The sequence below is a fragment of the Aegilops tauschii genome, chromosome 3, assembly GCF_002575655.3.
Source record: "Aegilops tauschii subsp. strangulata cultivar AL8/78 chromosome 3, Aet v6.0, whole genome shotgun sequence".
NCBI classification, from domain to species: domain Eukaryota; kingdom Viridiplantae; phylum Streptophyta; class Magnoliopsida; order Poales; family Poaceae; genus Aegilops; species Aegilops tauschii.
The window spans coordinates 494,384,238-494,402,913 of record NC_053037.3 but is presented as its reverse complement, the minus strand read 5'-3'; the positions used below and the strand labels follow the sequence as shown (position 1 = coordinate 494,402,913).

At 45.9% G+C, this 18,676-nt stretch overlaps 1 protein-coding gene across 1 annotated transcript; it reads right to left on the bottom strand.

Moving 5' to 3' along the window:
- Nucleotides 1–786: 786 nt before the first annotated feature.
- LOC109783228 (sterol 3-beta-glucosyltransferase UGT80B1) lies at nt 787–17,723 on the bottom strand. Its single transcript, XM_020341828.4, has 14 exons — nt 17,175–17,723; nt 16,306–16,439; nt 15,678–15,920; nt 15,260–15,371; nt 14,773–14,943; nt 7,965–8,028; nt 6,011–6,068; nt 5,694–5,868; nt 4,794–4,924; nt 3,569–3,671; nt 3,170–3,246; nt 2,574–2,621; nt 1,396–1,545; nt 787–1,240 (listed from the first exon to the last, which is right to left on the bottom strand). Exons 1-14 carry the CDS (start codon nt 17,377–17,379, stop codon nt 1,040–1,042), a joined length of 1,872 nt encoding a protein of 623 aa, XP_020197417.1. The 5' UTR covers nt 17,380–17,723; the 3' UTR covers nt 787–1,039.
- Nucleotides 17,724–18,676: the final 953 nt, after the last annotated feature.

The following is an 18,676-nucleotide window of genomic DNA, read 5'->3' as shown; positions in this document are numbered from 1 at the left end:
CAAACATGGCCTATGACCAGCCTAAAGGATGGGGGAGGAGAAAGGGTAGAGATGCTCTTAGTTGGCTATCTGTGGTAATGTAATAAACAAATCAAACCACACATATAAGAAATTATTAATGATTGATTGATTGCGTGGATTGCCAGGAATGAAGCGAATATAGCCAAGTTTCCGAGGGAGGATGTATTTGTCAAAATAAGAGGAAACATATGCGGAAAATGCCAACGGAGGCCGAGCTCCAGGGAGCTCGGTATTTTGAAAAAATCAAAATTTATATTTCAAAGTTTCAGAAAAATTCAAAACAAAATTCCACGGTAACTTAATAGATTTCCACACAAACGTGTAAGAAAATTATTTGAATTTGTTGTGATTTGAGGCTGTACAAAAAAACAAAAATCCGGCCCAACAACAAAAAATATTGGCCCATTCTAGAAATACGTTTGTCTTTTTTCTGTACGCACATGTGAAAGTATTTGGTTTGGAATTTTTGCACAGACGCAATACACATGTGTGGAAGTGTATACAAACAATTTCAAAAAAAATTCACCTTGTGGAAATTTGTATTTTGAAAACGAGCTCCGTGGAGCTCGGCCTCCAAAAGCCCTCACCCGAAACATATGCCCTTATTATTAAGAAAAAGAGAGGGGTGGGCGGTAAATAGAACAGGCTTGGAAAGTATAGGATCTTTATCTCCGACTTGCATTTTGGAAGTACCAATGTCAAAGATATACTCGACTCCCCAAGACCCCAAGATACACAGAGGTGGGAAAGGTGAATCAGTGAATGTGTACAACAATTCTTTGCGATCGGAATTTTCATGTACAGGAAAGCTGCTTATTTGTGATACACCAAAAAATTCGCCAAAGCTACAACACGCCCTTATTACCGATATTCACACTGAAAAAGAGAAATTGGACGATTGGCCTGGATGATGAACTAGAGTTTGTTTCACTCCCTCAAATTTTACAAGACACCCATTTCTGTTTCCTAACCACATAAATAAATAAATAAATTGAACCCATATCTACGCTATGGACAACTAAGAATTGAACGGGAGACAACACTTCTCAAGATATCGAGAAAGCAATTGAAGCAGGTCTAGCCGCTCTTCTTCTACAGGTGCAGGCGGTGGAGTAAGTGGGAGTTCTGAAGGCAGGTGTCGGTGAAACGAGTCTACAGCGGCTGCGACACCATCTTCATTCCCTATTGCTATTGCCAGTTCCAATGATCGTGATTTTACCTTCAGCAAAGTAGCAGGATCAGTTAGCACAACATTGCATCTGCTCATAACCAAGGAATGTGTTTGAGCATTCCCTGTGTAGTGAAGATGGCAATGACCACATCATAAATGCCTAGAAACACAGATTATATAAAGAGCAAGAAAAGTAGTGATACCTCAGGATCAAGCATAAATCTGATTGCATTTGAAAGTGCCTCAGTAGTAAGCTCTGTTACACGGATAGGTGCAGGACCCACACCACGCGCATGAACTATCTCACCCCAGAAGAACTGATCGCCAAAAAAAGGCACTACGGTGGTTGGACACTGTTAACAGCACAAAGGGCAGTCAAGTACATTCACAAAAGAATGGTGATAGTAAATGATAAACAAATGTAGGTTTCTCAGTACCAACTACAAGAGGTCTTATACATCGGGGATGCCGTGCATAACAAGCATGAGAAAATAAGTGTTTTATTTTACAAACATTGCAGATTATATTGTCAGCTGAACCTTTCATATGGTTTTGTTCCAGTGGTGGCTGGTGAATGCCATGTTTTGTGTAAAAAAAGTTTGAAGGTATCATGTCCAAAGACATCTTATGTTCATTCAGTTTGAGTGAAGTGAACTAGGTCCCTGAACTATTTCAGGGGCGTCATGTAGACCCTCGAACCATGAAAATCGTCATCTAGGTTCTCGAGGTGCAATAAGTGTGCCATCCGGGTCCAACTAGTTCAACACTAATAGTCTGAGGACCTATATTTTGCCTAGCATGACAAGCTTATTGCATTTTGAGGACTTGGACGACAATTTTTCATAGTTCGAGGACTACATGACACCCCTAAAACAGTTCAGGGACCTACAGTGCACTTCACTCGTTCAGTTTCTAGTGCTGAACTAGTTGGACCTAAGTGTTTTATTTTACAAACATTGCAGATTATATTGTCAGCTGAACCTTTCATATGGTTTTGTTCCAGCGGTGGCTGGTGAGTGCCATGTTTTGTGTAAAAAAGTTTGAAGGTATCATGTCCAAAGACATCTTATGTTCATTCAGTTTGAGTGAAGTGAACTAGGTCCCTGAACTATTTCAGGGGCGTCATGTAGACCCTCGAACTATGAAAATCGTCATCTAGGTTCTCGAGGTGCAATAAGTGTGCCATCCGGGTCCAACTAGTTCAGCACTAGAATAGTCTGAGGACCTATATTTTGCCTAGCAGACACGCTTATTGCATTTTGAGGACTTGGATGACAATTTTTCATAGTTCGAGGACTACATGACACCCTAAAACAGTTCAGGGACCTACAGTGCACTTCACTCGTTCAGTTTCTATCAGTAGTGCAGACTAGTAGCTTACCCCAGCTATCAGGCCCGCAGCTGTGGTACCTGCTCCACCATGATGCACCTTATAAACAAGCAAACAACCTGATTAGTAACTGTATCCAGAAATGGAAGCAGTACATTGTTACTACTGGGTCTGTTACAAGATCAGTCCGAAGCAAGATTTTAACTGAAAGTACCGGTTCAACGAATATATTGCTGCTAATTGGAGGGTTGTATTAAATAATTTTAGCACGCTTTTTTTATAGAAGTCGGTGTCATGAAAGTATAGCACATAATGGGAGCAGAAAGGTAATGGTTGTAGAGAAGAAGACACTTATCATTTTACTTCATGCTTTCATCTATTAGACACTCCCCACTCCCCACTCCCCAGCAACCCAAAATTATTGTAAGCAAGACAGAGCCATGAAGAAATTTATTTTTGACATGCTTGAATGACTAAGCTGCTGACATGATATTAATGACTTCTGACAGTTAGAGAAAATTTGTTTCACGACTTTCTAATTTTAATTTGACATTACAAAAATGCACAAAATTCATTATCATCATGCTGAACCACTTTATGAAAATTACTGAAGTCAACAAATAGTGGTGTTGAAATAGTAAACTCACTACTGCCGTACAGCGAGGAAACAACCAGTCATGAGGGCAATCCTCCAAAATGAAGACGTCAGCTGGAACTTCTGAAACTGCAGATGCATGTTGCATAGATAAATAACAAGGCAGAGGGGCAAACTATGTACTCCCTCTGTTCCATAATTCTTGGAACGGGGGGAGTACTAATGATAAATCTTTTCTATCAACCTGTGTAAGTTTCTACAAGCTGAACGAAACATCAGTCTGCGACAACAATGCTATAGAAGAGTGCCCACATGTTCGAGTACAATATAAAGATTCCTCAAAGCACTGGACAGAATATTTAAGAACAACCGGGCTATTGCCCTATCTAAGAGGGTTTCCCCTCTCCGCTGGTTGGCCCCACAATTTAAAAATGATGAATAGGTAACTTACAGCTTCCAAGATCTCCCCAACCACGGCTAATGATTCCTCTCTGTCCCGTTTCTCTTAGTGCATCCAAAATGATAGCAGTGACTTTTTTTTCATCATCAAGAGGCTTCAAGCATAAAATACAGCACATGATAAGAATTAGATAACAAAACAAAAGCAGAGGAAAATTGTATGCTAATATTCTAACCCATTTTACTTTGAGGTAAATTCTACTGCATAGTGTTGTTGCTTCTTCTTTTTATAACTTTTGGAGAACCCATCTCGTTTGTACTCCAGACATAACATTGGTAACTCAGTTTTTGGTACATTCTAGTTATTATAGCAGGTTTTTAGATGAAAATAAATTTAGATTGAAAGGAGATAAAAAAAAGGTAGCCAGATGATCCAACTCTTGAAATTTGTTTTCCAGCACTGGGGTGTTCAGACACATTTTTTAGTTGTAACTGGTTTCAACTTCTGATACCTTTCCTCGGAATCCTGGCTCCACCACTGAAGGGGGAGATGAAGATGGAGGCATGGCTCGACCTAGTGCGCATGGACTTCCTACCCAGTATGGTGCGTAAGACCCTGAGTGGGACTCTGAGTTGGCAACTTTTATGGTCTATGACTTATGACTTCATTGTGCAATCTATCACCCTTTATTTATCAGATAATCTTGGCTAACTTGCAAAGTAAACAGAATCCTAATGATATGGAACTAAAGGATTGAGATCGAGATGCGCATGAAGGGATGAATCAACAATTCCACTACTTCTCTATTAAATCTGAAGACGTCTGGCCTTACAATCTATGTAGGTTATACATTATTAAGTAGCAACAGAGACATTAACATCATAATAAGTCATGACATGATTAGTATATCAAATAATGACCACCGTTGGCATGATTTGCAGGTCTTACTTCCTAGATAAAAGAATCTAAGTAAAAGATTAGAAAAAAATATATTTCATAGCTAGTACATTCATCATGGGGAAAAAGATAAAATATATATGGATTGTGATCAAGAATGGTGAAATCATGCTCATGAAAGATAATTACAGTTCAAGGAACCAAAGAAACAGGTGTAACTACATGTAGCAAAAAAGAGATGCATTACAGTCAGGATTACTTTTTTTTTACCCGGTTTCTACAGTGCATTTTTATAAATTTTCTCATAAATTATATGTACAAATAAAGCAAAGAAAAGCCTTTATAATCATCGTAAGACCTTTTCACATAAAGTTCATACCATGCTACCAAAACCGAGGTATATCGGTTTGGAACCTTGTTGAAGCCACTGTGAGAGCTCTAGCGGCGGTTGATATTTTGTGCCAAGATTTAAGAAGCAATAACCCACGACATCCACAAGAGAACCCCAATCTGCAGACAAGAATATAGTTAGTGCGGCCAACATAAATCCAATTACTTAAAGCATAAACTTTGCAACAACATGAGGTTTCTATCAGCTAAAACTTAACAAATGACTAATCTAAAAAAACTTCTATTTTCATGTAAATGGAAGGGTAGGGCCCTACATAAATATATTACTAATAATGTACGACAGTAAGAGCCAAGGATCCAAAGAAAAAGCTACAAACACATGGCAAGTCAATCTGGCCCAGCTAAGAAACAGGATAAACTTCGTATGAAGTTTCTTCTTAAAACACAACCAACTAATCCTCCTCTTCCTACACAAAGTGCATACAAAATAAACCTTCATTTGATGCCATTAATCTATCCAATTAGATGGAGTTCAGTCATCTGCTTGGGCATTCTAGCGTTCAGCCATTCCAGTTCAGTTCGTAATAATCTTCCAAATGATGCTTATTCAGTGAAACCTTGGATAATTAACCTTTCCTAGACCCAACATAAAGTTTCAACTTGTGTCTCCTCGAAAAGTTCATGGGTAAGATACAGCTAACCGAAATTTATAAACCAGAAAGGAATCTATCGGAATAAAGATAGTATAGGCATGTGTTTACACTCAACATAAACCCCAAAAGTGAGGATACATAGGAAAGAATAGATATTATGCCATATGCATGTGGAAGCTTGTTTCATAATGGGTACAGGTGTGATAAACAATTTCAAATTTATTAACTGGTAAATACTGAAGATCGCAAAATTAACTGAAGTAATATCAGGATACCATTTGGCTTCGGCATAAGGTGAGGACTCCACATGTATCCTGTAGGTAAGTGTGATATGGATCCATGGTACGTGCTGAAGTAAGCAATAGGGGGCAAGTTTAACTTCTTTCTGAAATCATTTATGAATCCTCTTGTGCCCCACCAAATTATTAAATCCACAATAAGATAGGATAGCTGAAGCCAAGGGATGTCAGAATCGGAATATCCGCATTTTGGAGGAAAACTGAGACACAACAATTTCACAATACATACAGAAATGGGCTAATTCACATGTTTAAAAGGCATGCGCACAATAGTGAAAAGGTTAAGGATGTACCCTGTAGGTTGCACTCTGAGGCGTTCGAGCCAATGGATGAGGGAACTCATTAGTTGGCCTGCCTACAAACATTAACAATTAGGAAATATATATACCAACCTCACTTAAATAGTAGTACATCACAAATATTTATTAGTAAGCAGAGTGTTGTTCTATTTTTTGCAGTATCATTGAGTCACTACAATTTCCAAAGATTACATGTTTACCGAAAAAGGGTTTCCCCCCGCTTTGTATTCCAAAGCAACCAACACCGAGTACAGATAACGCTGTGGCGAGCAGCACAACACACCAAAAGAAAAAGAAGAAGAAACAAATGCCAACCACGGCAGCTTGGCAAAGCGCGGATGACCCGCCACCGCGGCGCCCACCGGAAACAAAACACCACCAACCGAGGCTCCGATCCGCCGTGTACCAAGCAGCACCTCCAAGAAGGGATGCGACGCCGACGACGCTGCTGCCCGGACGAGTCCTCAGGTTTCCCCGGGCACGCGGAGGGAGGTGGGGGGTGGATACCACCGACACCCTCCAGGGAGGAATGGTGGCACCCGCAGGTGTCACCGCGTCGGGGCCGAAGCTGGCAGGGATTTCTCCCGCATTCCAACCCCAACCGCCCAACCGAACGGAACCGACCCGCCAAAACCGTCGCCCATCACCATGCGCCAACGCAGTAACGCCGCCACCCACGCCGCCTTGCTACGAACACCACCACGAGGCCAAGAGGACCGGAGAGAAGCTCACCACGACGGGAGCAGCAACATCGACGCCGAGCGGGAGGGAACCACCTCCACCACCGTCGTGCGGGAGGCCCGCGCCTCCGGCACCGTCGCGGTAGCCGTCCGGACGCGGCAGCGGGGCATGCCGGGCCACCCCTGGCCCAGCCAGGCCCGAAGCGGGCCCGTTAAGCCCCGCCGGCCGCGATGCAGCAGGCCGGCGTCGTCGCCGCCGTCACCCAGCCACGCGTCGCATCTCCCCCGCCTCCCAGAAGCCACACCGGAGCCATCCCCGCCGCCGGCCCGCCCAGGCCCAGATGGGACCCGAAGGGCCCAGATCTGGGCCGAGCGGACGACGACAGATCCCGCCGCCGCGCCGCCCCGCCGCCAACGGCGGCGCCGCCGCCCAGTTGCTCGCCTGCATGCGCCACGGAGCCCCGCCGCCACGCCAGACCGCCGCCGCCTAGATGCACCCCCCGGAGCCGCTCCGCCCGCGCCGGAGAGCGACCGGGAGGGGAAGGGCCAGGAGGCCGCCGCCACCAGCAGCCCCAGGGCCAAGCCGGCCGCGGGCGCCGGCGACGGCGGCGAGGAGGAAGAAGGGAGGGGGGAGCCTGGAGGGAGGAGGCCCGACGCGCGGCCGGTCGCCCGCGGGGGGGCGACGCGGTCGCGAGAGAGAAAGGGGGGGGGCTCTTTAGGTTTTTCAGGAGAATGTCTCCAAAGATTACATGTTTCATGACCCTGTTAGCACTGTAGCCAAAAGAGATAAGCTAGCATGCATGAGAAATGCCTAATATCCTGTACAAAGCTAAAGGTTAGCACATTTGGGGCTTTTCACTACAGGTTAAGATATTTAGATCAAAAGGTGCAAATTTAAGGTATAACAACTCATTCAGGTTCTTGACTGGCGTTATACTTTACAAAGGATAGTCCTCACTATACTGGACCTTCCCTGGGAGTTAACTGTGATAGCTCTTGGAAGTACTCTTAAGGAATGGGCAAAATATTCTCGATTAGGTGAGTAAACAGTATGAAGAGTATAAGTTCCATTGTTCTTTGTGCAGTATTATAGTGAGCAGTTCCAGAGGGATTCTCTACAAGACATAATATTCTAATGCAATCAACAGTAACTAAGAGACACAGAAAAAAAAAAGGTGATCTGCTGTCACAGGATAAACATGACGAGTTGACGACATGTTTAAAATTGTGAAACGTTTTCAAGCTGGCAGTGAATAGTACAGACTTACGTCCATGGAAAAGTAAAGAAGATGTGCAGAGGTACCCCAAGTGCCTCGGCAATATGAAGATGTCCTGGAATAATACGATTTTTTGTTAGGAGGACACATCACTGCAATACTATTAAGACTCACACTATGTAAATGTTGTATGAATGCACAAGACAACACATGGGAGAAAGGTAATCGGTTACACTATGATATTGGGTCAATGAACCATAGATATCTTCAAAGTTTGAGTTACTCTTCAAGTTGGTAGAACTTTGAAGCTAAAATTAGTTCAGTCTTCAGTGAAATGGAAGAGATAAAGTAGAGATTAAGATCCGATATGAGGCTTAAGCCACATATATAAAGGTAAATCTGAGAATGTTTTTTCTTTAACCGGGTGTTTTGGGTCAGTTTCCCCTGTTGTGCTTGTATAGTTTGGTTATTATTAACAGGTTGAGTCTGACTACAGGTTGGTTTAGTTTGATTTCGTGCAGAAAATAACTGGGTGTGGTTAGGTATGGGTTTTAAATGTTCCAGTTCCGAACAGGTTAGACCCATAGGTCACACCCGGTGGGTGAGATTGGTTGACTGCTGGCCTCTTCTTCCTGCTCAGCCGCGGCTGCTCACGGCTCGCTGATCCCGCCTCCGCGACAGCGCCGATAGCGGCAAGCTGAGGCTCCACAGCTACCCATAGCGGCCATCCGCCGCCATGGCTGGCGCACTCTGGCGATCTGGTCTGGCTTGCCACCAGGCAACCGGCGACAGAGGCAGCGGCGTTCAGTGCTCGCGCGGCCATGAAGATGTAGTAGAGCAGCAACAACTTTGAGATAGCATGTACCTAATCCTACACGCGAGATAATATTGTGCTTAGCAAGTACCTAATCCTACACGCATACCGGCAGTGCACTAGCTTAGCTGTAGCTTCTAGTCAATATATTTAACTAGCTTCTTGCTCTGTGAACTTCTGTGTCTTTTCTCTGTTCGACACCCGTGAGAGCTAGTGCAGCTGACAGAGTGCAGCCCAGCAATGTATAGGCTTCAACCCATTTGAGTGAACGGTTCTCAACCAATGTCAGCAAACGGTTTCATCCAGATTGGCCCTCGGTTCAGTTCAATTTGGGTGGAAATGTCGAATTTGTTAGAGTTATATTAATATTGTCTTTTGGCCTTTTGCATTCTAGTCTATTGGCATCCTCTTGTAGCCTTTTGGCATCCTCGTATATGTGTATATATGTTGGCTTTGACCTCCTAATAATACAAGTAGTTCTCCTCTCAACATGGTATTAGAGCTCTAGGTTTTTTTTTTTCGATCCAATCTCCACCGGCCCGTTCTGCTCCTCCGCTCCTGCGGGCGTCCACACATCGATCCATAGCTGGCTGTTGGATCCCATCGAGACTTGGTCTCATTGATCCAGTCGTTGCTGCTCCTCTCCGTGAAGTCAATCTCTTTGCTCTGCCGCCGATCCCGTTTGCCAGATCGTGCTAGTGCTCCTGACGCGTCTCGTAGCTGATCTCCGTCTCGTCTCTACCCGCCAGACAGCGAAGTCCAGCCGCTCGAGGCACCCTGCCGCCTCGAGGTCCGGCATCCCCCATCGGCCTTCTGCTCTTCCAGGTCGGGCCGCCGCCGTCGTGTCTCGGGCTGGTGCTCGAGGTCCGGCCGCCGCCGCCGCTGCGTCTCTGACTGACGCTCGGGTCCGGCCGCCGCCTCCGCGTCTCGGGCTGGTGCTCGAGGTCCGGCAGTCATCGCCGCGTCTCTGACTGGCGCTCGGGTCCGGCCGCCGCCACTGCGTCTCTGACTGGCGCTCTGGTCCGGCCGCCGCCGCTGGCCTTTGGCTCACCCAGGTCGGGTCGCCGCAACTTTGCTCCTCTGATTCTGGTGTACGAGCGCTGCGGGCGCTGCTTCTGTCGTTTGACTTACTCTGGATTCATCGATCGGTTGTGTGGATTGATTAAAAAAAAGAGAAGGTTAAAAAAAAAGAGGTACAGAGAGCGCACCATGTCTTCGACCTCGTTGGGCTATCTCGCCATTCCGCGCTGCCCGGTGATTTTTGATGGGGCTAACTATGCTGAGTTTGCTGCTTTTATGCGTATTCACATGCGTGGCCTTCGTCTCTGGGGAGTTCTTTCCGGCGAGGTTCCTTGTCCTCAGCGCCCGGTTCCTCCTGTGGCTCCTATCCCACCGCCGCCTCCACCGGATCTTGCCGCAAATGCTTCTGATGATGATAGGGCTGCAGCCCGAGTTGCTGTTGATGATGCGGTTGCTGCTTATGACCAGCAGGTCGTGGTTTATTCGGATGCTCTTTCTGTTTATCGTGATGATCTGGCTGCTTACACTCAGTGGTGTGATGATGATGCTCGTGCAGCTGCTGTCCTCACTGCCAGTGTTCTACCACAGTTTGCTTCTGAGTTTATGGGTCTCGGCACTGTGTTTGAGATGTGGACTCGTCTTCGTCAGTGCTATCAGCCCTCTGGTGATGCTCTCTACTTGTCTATGGTACGTCAGGAGCATGCTCTTCAGCAGGGAGACTCCACTATTGATGAGTTCTACACTCAGAGTTCTGCTATCTGGCGCCAGCTTGACTCCCTTCGCACTGCTGTTTGTGGCACTTGCGCCTGTTGCCAGACTGTGAGGTCCAACTTGGAGTTTCAGCGTGTCTATGAGTTTCTGTCGCGGCTCCGTGGGGAGTTTGAGCCTCGGCGTACTCAGTTGTTTGCTCGTGGCCGTGTTCCTATTTCTGAGGTGCTTTCTGAGCTTCGTGCTGAGGAGACTCGCCTCCGTGGTGCCGGTCTGCTTCAAGTTCCATCTGTGCTTGCTGCTCAAGCTGCTGCTCCACCAGTACCTTCTCGCTCGAGTGCTCCGCCGCTACTACCCACTCCTTCTGGTAGTGAGAGCCGCACTCGTGAGGGCCGCTCTCGTCCTCATACTCATTGTGGGTACTGCAACAAGGATGGTCACCCCGAATCTGATTGCTTCAAGAAGAAGCGTGATATGCGTAATAGGGAGCGCAATTCTTCTACTGGGACTCGCGCTTCTTCCTCGACGTCGTCTACTGTCTCCTTGACTGAGCAGGATATTATGAAGCTTAAGCGTCTACTTGCTGCTTCAGGTTCTTCGACGGGTACTGCAGGCTCAGTGACTGGTGCTTCTAGTGTTGAGCGACCACCATCTACACGGTCTGGTACATCCCCATGGGTTCTGGATTCTGGAGCTTCATTTCATATGTCTTCTGATTCCTCTGTCTTGTCCTCTCTTAGATCTCTCGATTTTCCTATTAATGTTCTTACTGCTGATGGTACTCCTCTACCTGTTGCTAGTCGAGGCATTCTTTCCACTTCTTCATTTCATGTTCCAGATGTTTCTTATGTTCCTCGCCTTACCATGAACTTATTTTCTGCAAGTCAGCTTACTGATTCTGGTTGTCGCGTCATTCTTGACGTTGATTCTTGCACTGTCCAGGATCGTCACACGAAGGCTTTGGTTGGAGCTGGCCCTCGCCGCCTTGACTCCCAGGGGCTTTGGGAGTTAGACTGGCTTCATGTTCCTTCCGCTGCCACTACACTCGCCAGTACATCTGCCATCGCCGCTTCTGCTACCAGCTCCTTCCAGCAGTGGCATCATCGCCTTGGTCACCTTTGTGGTTCTCGGCTATCGTCTTTAGTTCATCGTGGTCTTCTGGGGCCTGTCTCAGGAGATGTCTCTTTGCAGTGTCAGGGTTGTAGGCTTGGTAAACAGGTTCAGTTACTGTAGGCTTGGTAAACAGGTTCAGTTACCTTATCCTACAAGTGAGTCAGTGTCTCAACGCCCGTTTGATTTAGTTCATTCCGATGTGTGGGGACCGGCTCCCTTCTCTTCCAAAGGGGGCCATCGCTACTATATTATTTTTATAGATGATTTCTCTCGCTACACTTGGCTTTACTTCATGTCTTCTCGTCGCGAGGTTCTCTCTATTTATAAGCGTTTTGCCGCCATGGTCCACACTCAGTTCTCTACACCTATTCGTGTGTTTCGTGCTGATTCTGCTGGCGAGTATATCTCCAAAATGTTGCGTGGTTTTCTTGCTGACCAGGGTACTCTTGCGCAGTTCTCTTGTCCCGATGCTCACGCTCAGAATGGCGTGGCTGAGCGCAAGCATCGCCACCTTCTTGAGACAGCTCGTGCGATGATGATTGCCGCCTCTCTTCCGCCTCATTTCTGGGTTGAGGCTGTCTCCACTGCCACATATCTCATAAACATTCAACCCTCATCTGCTCTACAGGGAGGTATTCCTCTAGAGCGTCTTTTTGATCATCATCCTGATTATTCCGCTCTTCGATTGTTTGGTTGTGTTTGTTATGTTCTCCTTGCCCCTCGAGAACGCACCAAACTAACTGCTCAGTCTGTCGAGTGTGTTTTTCTGGGCTACAGTGATGAGCATAAGGGTTATCGGTGTTGGGATCCTGTCGGTCAACGGATGCGTATTTCTAGGGATGTGACTTTTGATGAGTCTCGTCCATTCTATCCACGACCATCCTCTTTGACCTTTTCAATAGAGGATATCTCTTTTCTCACGTTTCCTGATACACCTCCCTCCGTGCCTCATATTCCTACTCCTCCTTATCGTCCCACTATTGCAGATCCGACACCGTCTTCTCCTATCGTTCCTTCTCCTTCCTTATTGCATGACACCCCACCTTCATCACCGATGTCTTCTCCATCTCCATCACCTCCGGTGGTTCCTTCTCATCCCACGTTTCCTTTTCATTATACTCGTCGTCGACGTGTTATGGATGAATCTACTGATGTGCCATCTACTTCTGGTGCACCGTCTTCCTCGTCCCAGCCGACTTATGGTCTTCGGGCTCGACCTTGCCCTCCTCCTGACCGCTATTCTCCTAGCAAATATGGTCTTTCGGTTGTACTTGAGCCTACCTCTTATCGTGATGCTGTTGTTCATCCTGAATGGCAGTTTGCGATGGCAGAGGAGATTGCCGCACTTGAGTGCAACAACACATGGGATCTGGTTTCTCTTCCTCCCCGTATTCGTCCCATCACTTGTAAGTGGGTCTATAAGATTAAGACTCGCTCTGATGGTTCTCTTGAGCGTTATAAAGCTCGTCTTGTGGCTCGTGGCTTTCAGCAGGAGCATGGTCGTGATTATGATGAGACTTTTGCTCCTGTGGCCCATATGACCACTGTCCGCACACTTCTCGCCGTGGCCTCTGTTCGCCACTGGTGTGTGTCACAGCTTGATGTTAAAAATGCCTTTCTTAATGGTGAGTTGCGTGAGGAGGTTTATATGCAGCCACCACCTGGGTATTCAGTTCCCGATGGCATGGTTTGTCGTCTTCGTCGCTCTCTATATGGCCTTAAGCAAGCGCCTCGCGCTTGGTTTGAGCGTTTTGCCTCTGTGGTCACTGCTGCTGGGTTTTCACCCAGTGATCACGATCCAGCGTTGTTTGTCCACCTTTCTGCTCGTGGTCGCACTCTTCTTCTATATGTTGATGACATGATCATCACTGGCGACGATTCTGAGTACATTGCCTTTGTCAAGGCGCGTCTTAATGAGCAGTTCCTTATGTCTGATCTTGGTCCTCTTCGTTACTTTCTTGGGATTGAGGTTTCCTCCACCTCTGATGGCTTTTTTATTTCCCAAGAAAAGTATATCCAAGATCTTCTTACTCGTGCGGCTCTTAGTGATGAGCGCACTACTGAGACTCCTATGGAGCTCAATGTTCACCTTCGTGCTTCTGATGGTGTGCCCTTGTCTGATCCGACACGTTATCGTCATCTTGTTGGGAGTCTTGTGTATCTTGCTGTCACTCGTCCGGATATCTCCTATCCTGTCCATATTCTGAGTCAGTTTGTTTCTGCTCCCACTTCAGTTCACTATAGTCACCTTCTTCGTGTTCTACGATATCTTCGTGGCACGATCTCTCATCGTCTCTTTTTCCCCCGTTCCAGCTCGTTACAGCTCCAGGCCTATTCGGATGCTACGTGGGCTAGTGATCCTACGGATCGCCGTTCACTTTCTGCCTACTGTGTCTTTCTTGGTGGTTCCCTCATTTCCTGGAAGACAAAGAAACAGACTGCAGTTTCTCATTCGAGTGCAGAGGCCGAGTTGCGAGCTATGGCTCTTCTGACAGCAGAGGTGACTTGGTTACGATGGTTACTGGAGGATTTTGGTGTTTCTGTTACTACACCTACCACCCTCCTGTCGGACAGCACAGGTGCTATCAGTATTGCGCGGGACCCTGTGAAGCATGAGCTTACCAAACACATTGGTGTTGATGCTTCTTATGTGCGCGCCGCTGTGCAGGATCATGTTGTTGCTCTTCAGTATGTGCCTTCTGAGTTACAGCTCGCGGACTTCTTCACGAAGGCTCAGACTAGAGCGCAACATGGATTTCACCTCTCCAAACTCAGTGTTGTGGATCCACCATGAGTTTGAGGGGGGTGTTAGAGTTATATTAATATTGTCTTTTGGCCTTTTGCATTCTAGTCTATTGGCATCCTCATATATGTGTATATATGTTGGCTTTGACCTCCTAATAATACAAGTAGTTCTCCTCTCAACAGAATTGATTTGGTCTTGGTTGGACTGACAGAATTGTCAAATGGGTTTAGTTGAGGTTGGATTCCCAAGTTTATTCGTGCGGGTATGGTTGAGGTATGGTGCGGTTTTCAAACCATTCTCAGGTTAAAGGTATTTACTGTGGCAACTAGCCACACAATTACAGAGGATATTCATGTAGTTTGGTACAAGAAGTCAGAAACATGTTAATTAAATCAACAAAGGTTGCAAAAAACTTATAACATGAGGCTAAGGAGAAGTATAGTGATTGATAGACAAACCTAAAGCAGGAGGATTTGCTATTATTGCCTGAGCTCTGAAAGGTATTCCAGTATCCAAATCAGGTTCTGTGCATGCAGGTAGAAGAGAGAAAATGATTTCCTTGACCTGCTTTCTTTGAACAGAAATCTCTGTGGGCGCGGCCATTAAAAACCCTTTGTTTTTTGTCATGTCTGCAGTTGAAAGTGCATATCTTACTAATCGAGTATGACTATGTGCACATTTACACATTTAATTTGCTTAAGAATTACTCCGTCCGTCCCAACATGTAAGACGTCTAAATCTACACCAAAAAACGTCTTACATTCTGGGACGGAGGGAATAGATGTCATCTGTTTCTTAGAGAACAATGTAAAAGTTGTGATGTCTTATCATTATATTAATAATAAAAGTTGACTATCACATGCAAAACATTCTCAAAAGTAGAACAATCTAGTCAAGAAAAGATAGCCAAATGCATATATAAGGGCAATAGACGGCAAAACATACACTGGGCCATAATTCGTGGATCACCACCCAATGGGTAGAAGTCCACACCAGCTGACTTCACAAAAGTACGGAAGTTGACATGAGATGCCAATCTAACATGGTGACCAAATTCCTGCAGAAAAAATATCATTATTTCTGTTAAGAGGAAGAGCATATAATGACATATGTACATATTAGGTAGACTAAAATCAGTATGTTAGTTTCTGACAGTTACACGTGAAACTGGAACAACATTGTAAGATATATTTCTTCGTATTAGCGAAGACCGAAGATGCTGTAGGACATCATGATTATTGTTATATACTTGAATGAAAACTTAAACAGCAATGCCCAATAAAGTACAGAAATATCATATATATTTTCAAGAATGCCCATTTGTTATTTGGGATATCTAATAGGCAGTTGCAGGTTCACTTGCCTGAAGTCTTTTAGCTAATGCTATAAACGGCTGAACATCCCCTCGTGTTCCAACGACAAGTATAGCAATCTTCAACTTTGGGACAGACTTGCTAAATCCAGATTTAACTTCTTCAACATCACGTGGCACAGAACCAAAAGCATCAATCTCTGAGAGTTCTGAGGCGACAAGGGCACTACGGGTCACATCTACCTCCAGTGTGCCATCTTTCTGGATCTTTACCAATTTCTCAATTATCTTCATCTGAAAGACCAAACAACAAAGAAATAACAAATAGTATGACGAACCTGGATGTTCACAAATTCTTCTCAACTAAAACCAAGCTCTAGCCCGCCAAGATTGTGGTAAACAGCAGAGCAAACATCAATCTATTTTCAGGACCAGCATAACCGAGCAGACAGAGTCATAACTGCGGCTATATATCACTCCATTGGAGGAGACTAGAATGCACTAGCACCAGCTCTTAATATTCGAAGGTCAACAAAATTACTACATCACTGGTAAAAGTACAGACTGACTACCAATTTCACAGTGTGCTAACAGTTTTTGAGGAAAAATGACACATGGTATACTAATACTAAATGTGCAAAGGAAAGGTATCAATCAAAGTAAGTGCTAGCAGGCTTACCTTCTCATTTTCTGATAGCATATCCAACGTGAGGTCACACTTAAGCAACCTATCGGAGTATGATCTTACAAAAGCGTGATCTTGCCCTCTAAAACGACTAGAAGTTGCAGTTGTGGATTTACTATGCCCGAATCCTGTAGAAAACCAGAACAGCGCTGTGAACAATGATGTTTCAGAGCAAAAAATACACATGTACAGAATAAGTCAGTTCTACTGTGCGCGTTGACATTTCTGTTGTTCTATTAGTCGATTTTCCAGATATTTTTTAACAAGAGAAAATGACTTAATTCTGAATAGAGTGCAAAGTGGCGTCATCAGTCGACCCACCTGATACAATTGGGAACCAAATTTTGCAACACTAATATTGATGAATACCTGATACAAATGATTTCTACATGGTGTTCCCTACAGTTCCATTGAAAACATCATTGTTCCGTAAGGTGAACTGAAAGTACAATAGATTGATGCACATACTAATTATAAATAGAAGAACATAACTAGTAAACCTCAGAAATCAAAATAAAAACAAAATGATAACCAGTCCGCTGGTTCTCTACAGCAGGAGCGAAATTGGAAAACCGAAAGCAGCAACCTGCTACACTGAACACTACAATTTACACCTTGGCTCGAACTGCCTTCAATATTTGGAGGTTACCTTGGCTAAAGCATAAAGGCAGCCCCCCTTTTTTCATAAAGTAAACCACCCAATACGCCAGACATTTACGTTGTCAGTGATACTGAACTTGGTGACCACAACTCCACAAGGCAAGGTTTGACTTTCTGACTGTAAACCCCTGATGTATGCTGACTCCTAACCAAATCACACGCCCAACTGGGCACAGAGCAAAAAACAAAATCTCGAAGCGGACCTTCCCGACGCGAGGAGGGGAACCCATCGGCGTCGACCGATCCGGAGAACCGCTCGTCCATGGAGCTCAGCACGAACTCCCTCGTCCCCTCGGCGAAGGAGGAGGAGGACGAGGCGCCCGCCCCGTCCCGGCCCCCTCTCCTCCTCCGAAGGTCGCCGCTCCCGCTCCCCTCTCCGGCCACCGATGCTTCGCCGTTGCACCCCATGCCCCCCGCGTGGAAGGCGAGGACGGGGTTGACCGGGCCGGGGAAGATGCTGTGCTACTGCTACAGGCGCCCGCGACGCCGCGTTCGCATTGGCCGCGCCGCGCCGCGTGGAGGCGGGAGCTTCGAGGCCCTCGGGAGTGTGGGCGCGGCGCGAGGTGAGGAGCGGAGAGGGACGTGCAGCTACGAGGCTGCCGGCTCGCTGCCGAGAAGGGTGAGGTGGAGGTGGACTCGCTGGCGTTTGGTGCGGGAGCGACGACGGACGGGTGGAGCCCGTCCAGATGCCGTTTTCGCTGGCGTGGGGGAGTCAATGGACTCCTGGCCGACTGGAAGCTGGCAACGTGCTCGCGGGACCAAGCAGACCGTACGGGCAAAAAAGAGGTTCACCTCAAAAAACAAAAAACAGAGCAACTTGGGCCTCGTTCGGACATAAATATCCAACTTGGGCTGAAAATCTTCGCAAGCAAATCAACCTGTGATTGGATGATTAGAGGGACTGCAGTATCCCAGCCCACCAGGGTTCAAATCCTGGTGCACGCATTTATTTCCGGATTTATTTCAGGATTTTCGGCGATGTGCATTCAGTGAGAGAAGACGTTTCCGTCGACGATGAGGTGCCTACGGTGACTTCGTAAATTTGAAGATGATATGTCGGCTCAGTCTTTCGGAGGTGCTCATAGGGATAGGGTGTGCGTGTGTGCGTTCATAGGATGAGTGTATGCGCATGTATATGAGCGCTTGCGTCTGTATTGTGTTCAAAAAAAATCGGCTATAAGGAGTTGCCATATCATCTGTAGCCAACCTTGTAGCTGGCATGTACAATAGTAAATTCTATATGTGTACTACTTCATTAGTAGTTGGCCCACCTTACAACCTCACAAAGCGTCTTGGCTCTAATATGTTACTGTAACATAGCGCTTTCCGAGGCAAAATGAGTCTATGAGCTAATAAATGAAGCAATCTATGACACTACTACTATGTTACTTTGCACTATGGAGGTAGTAACTTAGACTAGTGTCATATGCATGACACTAATACAAGTTACTCCCCACTATGACCAGCCTTAGCGGTACAGTACAGGATCTGGACTTCTGACCGCCGTGCTCGTCATGGGTTGCAAGATCATTCTTTGTATGCGCGTGAATATGAGCGCTTGCGTCTGTACTGTGTTCAAAAAATCGGCTATAAAGAGTTGCCATGTCATCTGTAGCCAACCTTTATAGCCGGCATGTACAATAGTAAGTTCTATATGTGTACTACTTCATTACTAGTTGGCCCACTTTACAACCTCACAAAGCGT

Bases quoted from the DNA above. Each gene is read 5' to 3' on its own strand.
- LOC109783228 (XM_020341828.4), bottom strand. From the start codon at position 17,379: ATGGGGTGCAACGGCGAAGCATCGGTGGCCGGAGAGGGGAGCGGGAGC. The intron at 15,372-15,677 runs GCAAGTGAACCT...TTTTTTCTGCAG, and splicing joins CATTAGCTAAAAGACTTCAG to GAATTTGGTCACCATGTTAG. The intron at 1,546-2,573 runs GTAAGCTACTAG...TGCTGTTAACAG, and splicing joins CTGCGGGCCTGATAGCTGGG to TGTCCAACCACCGTAGTGCC.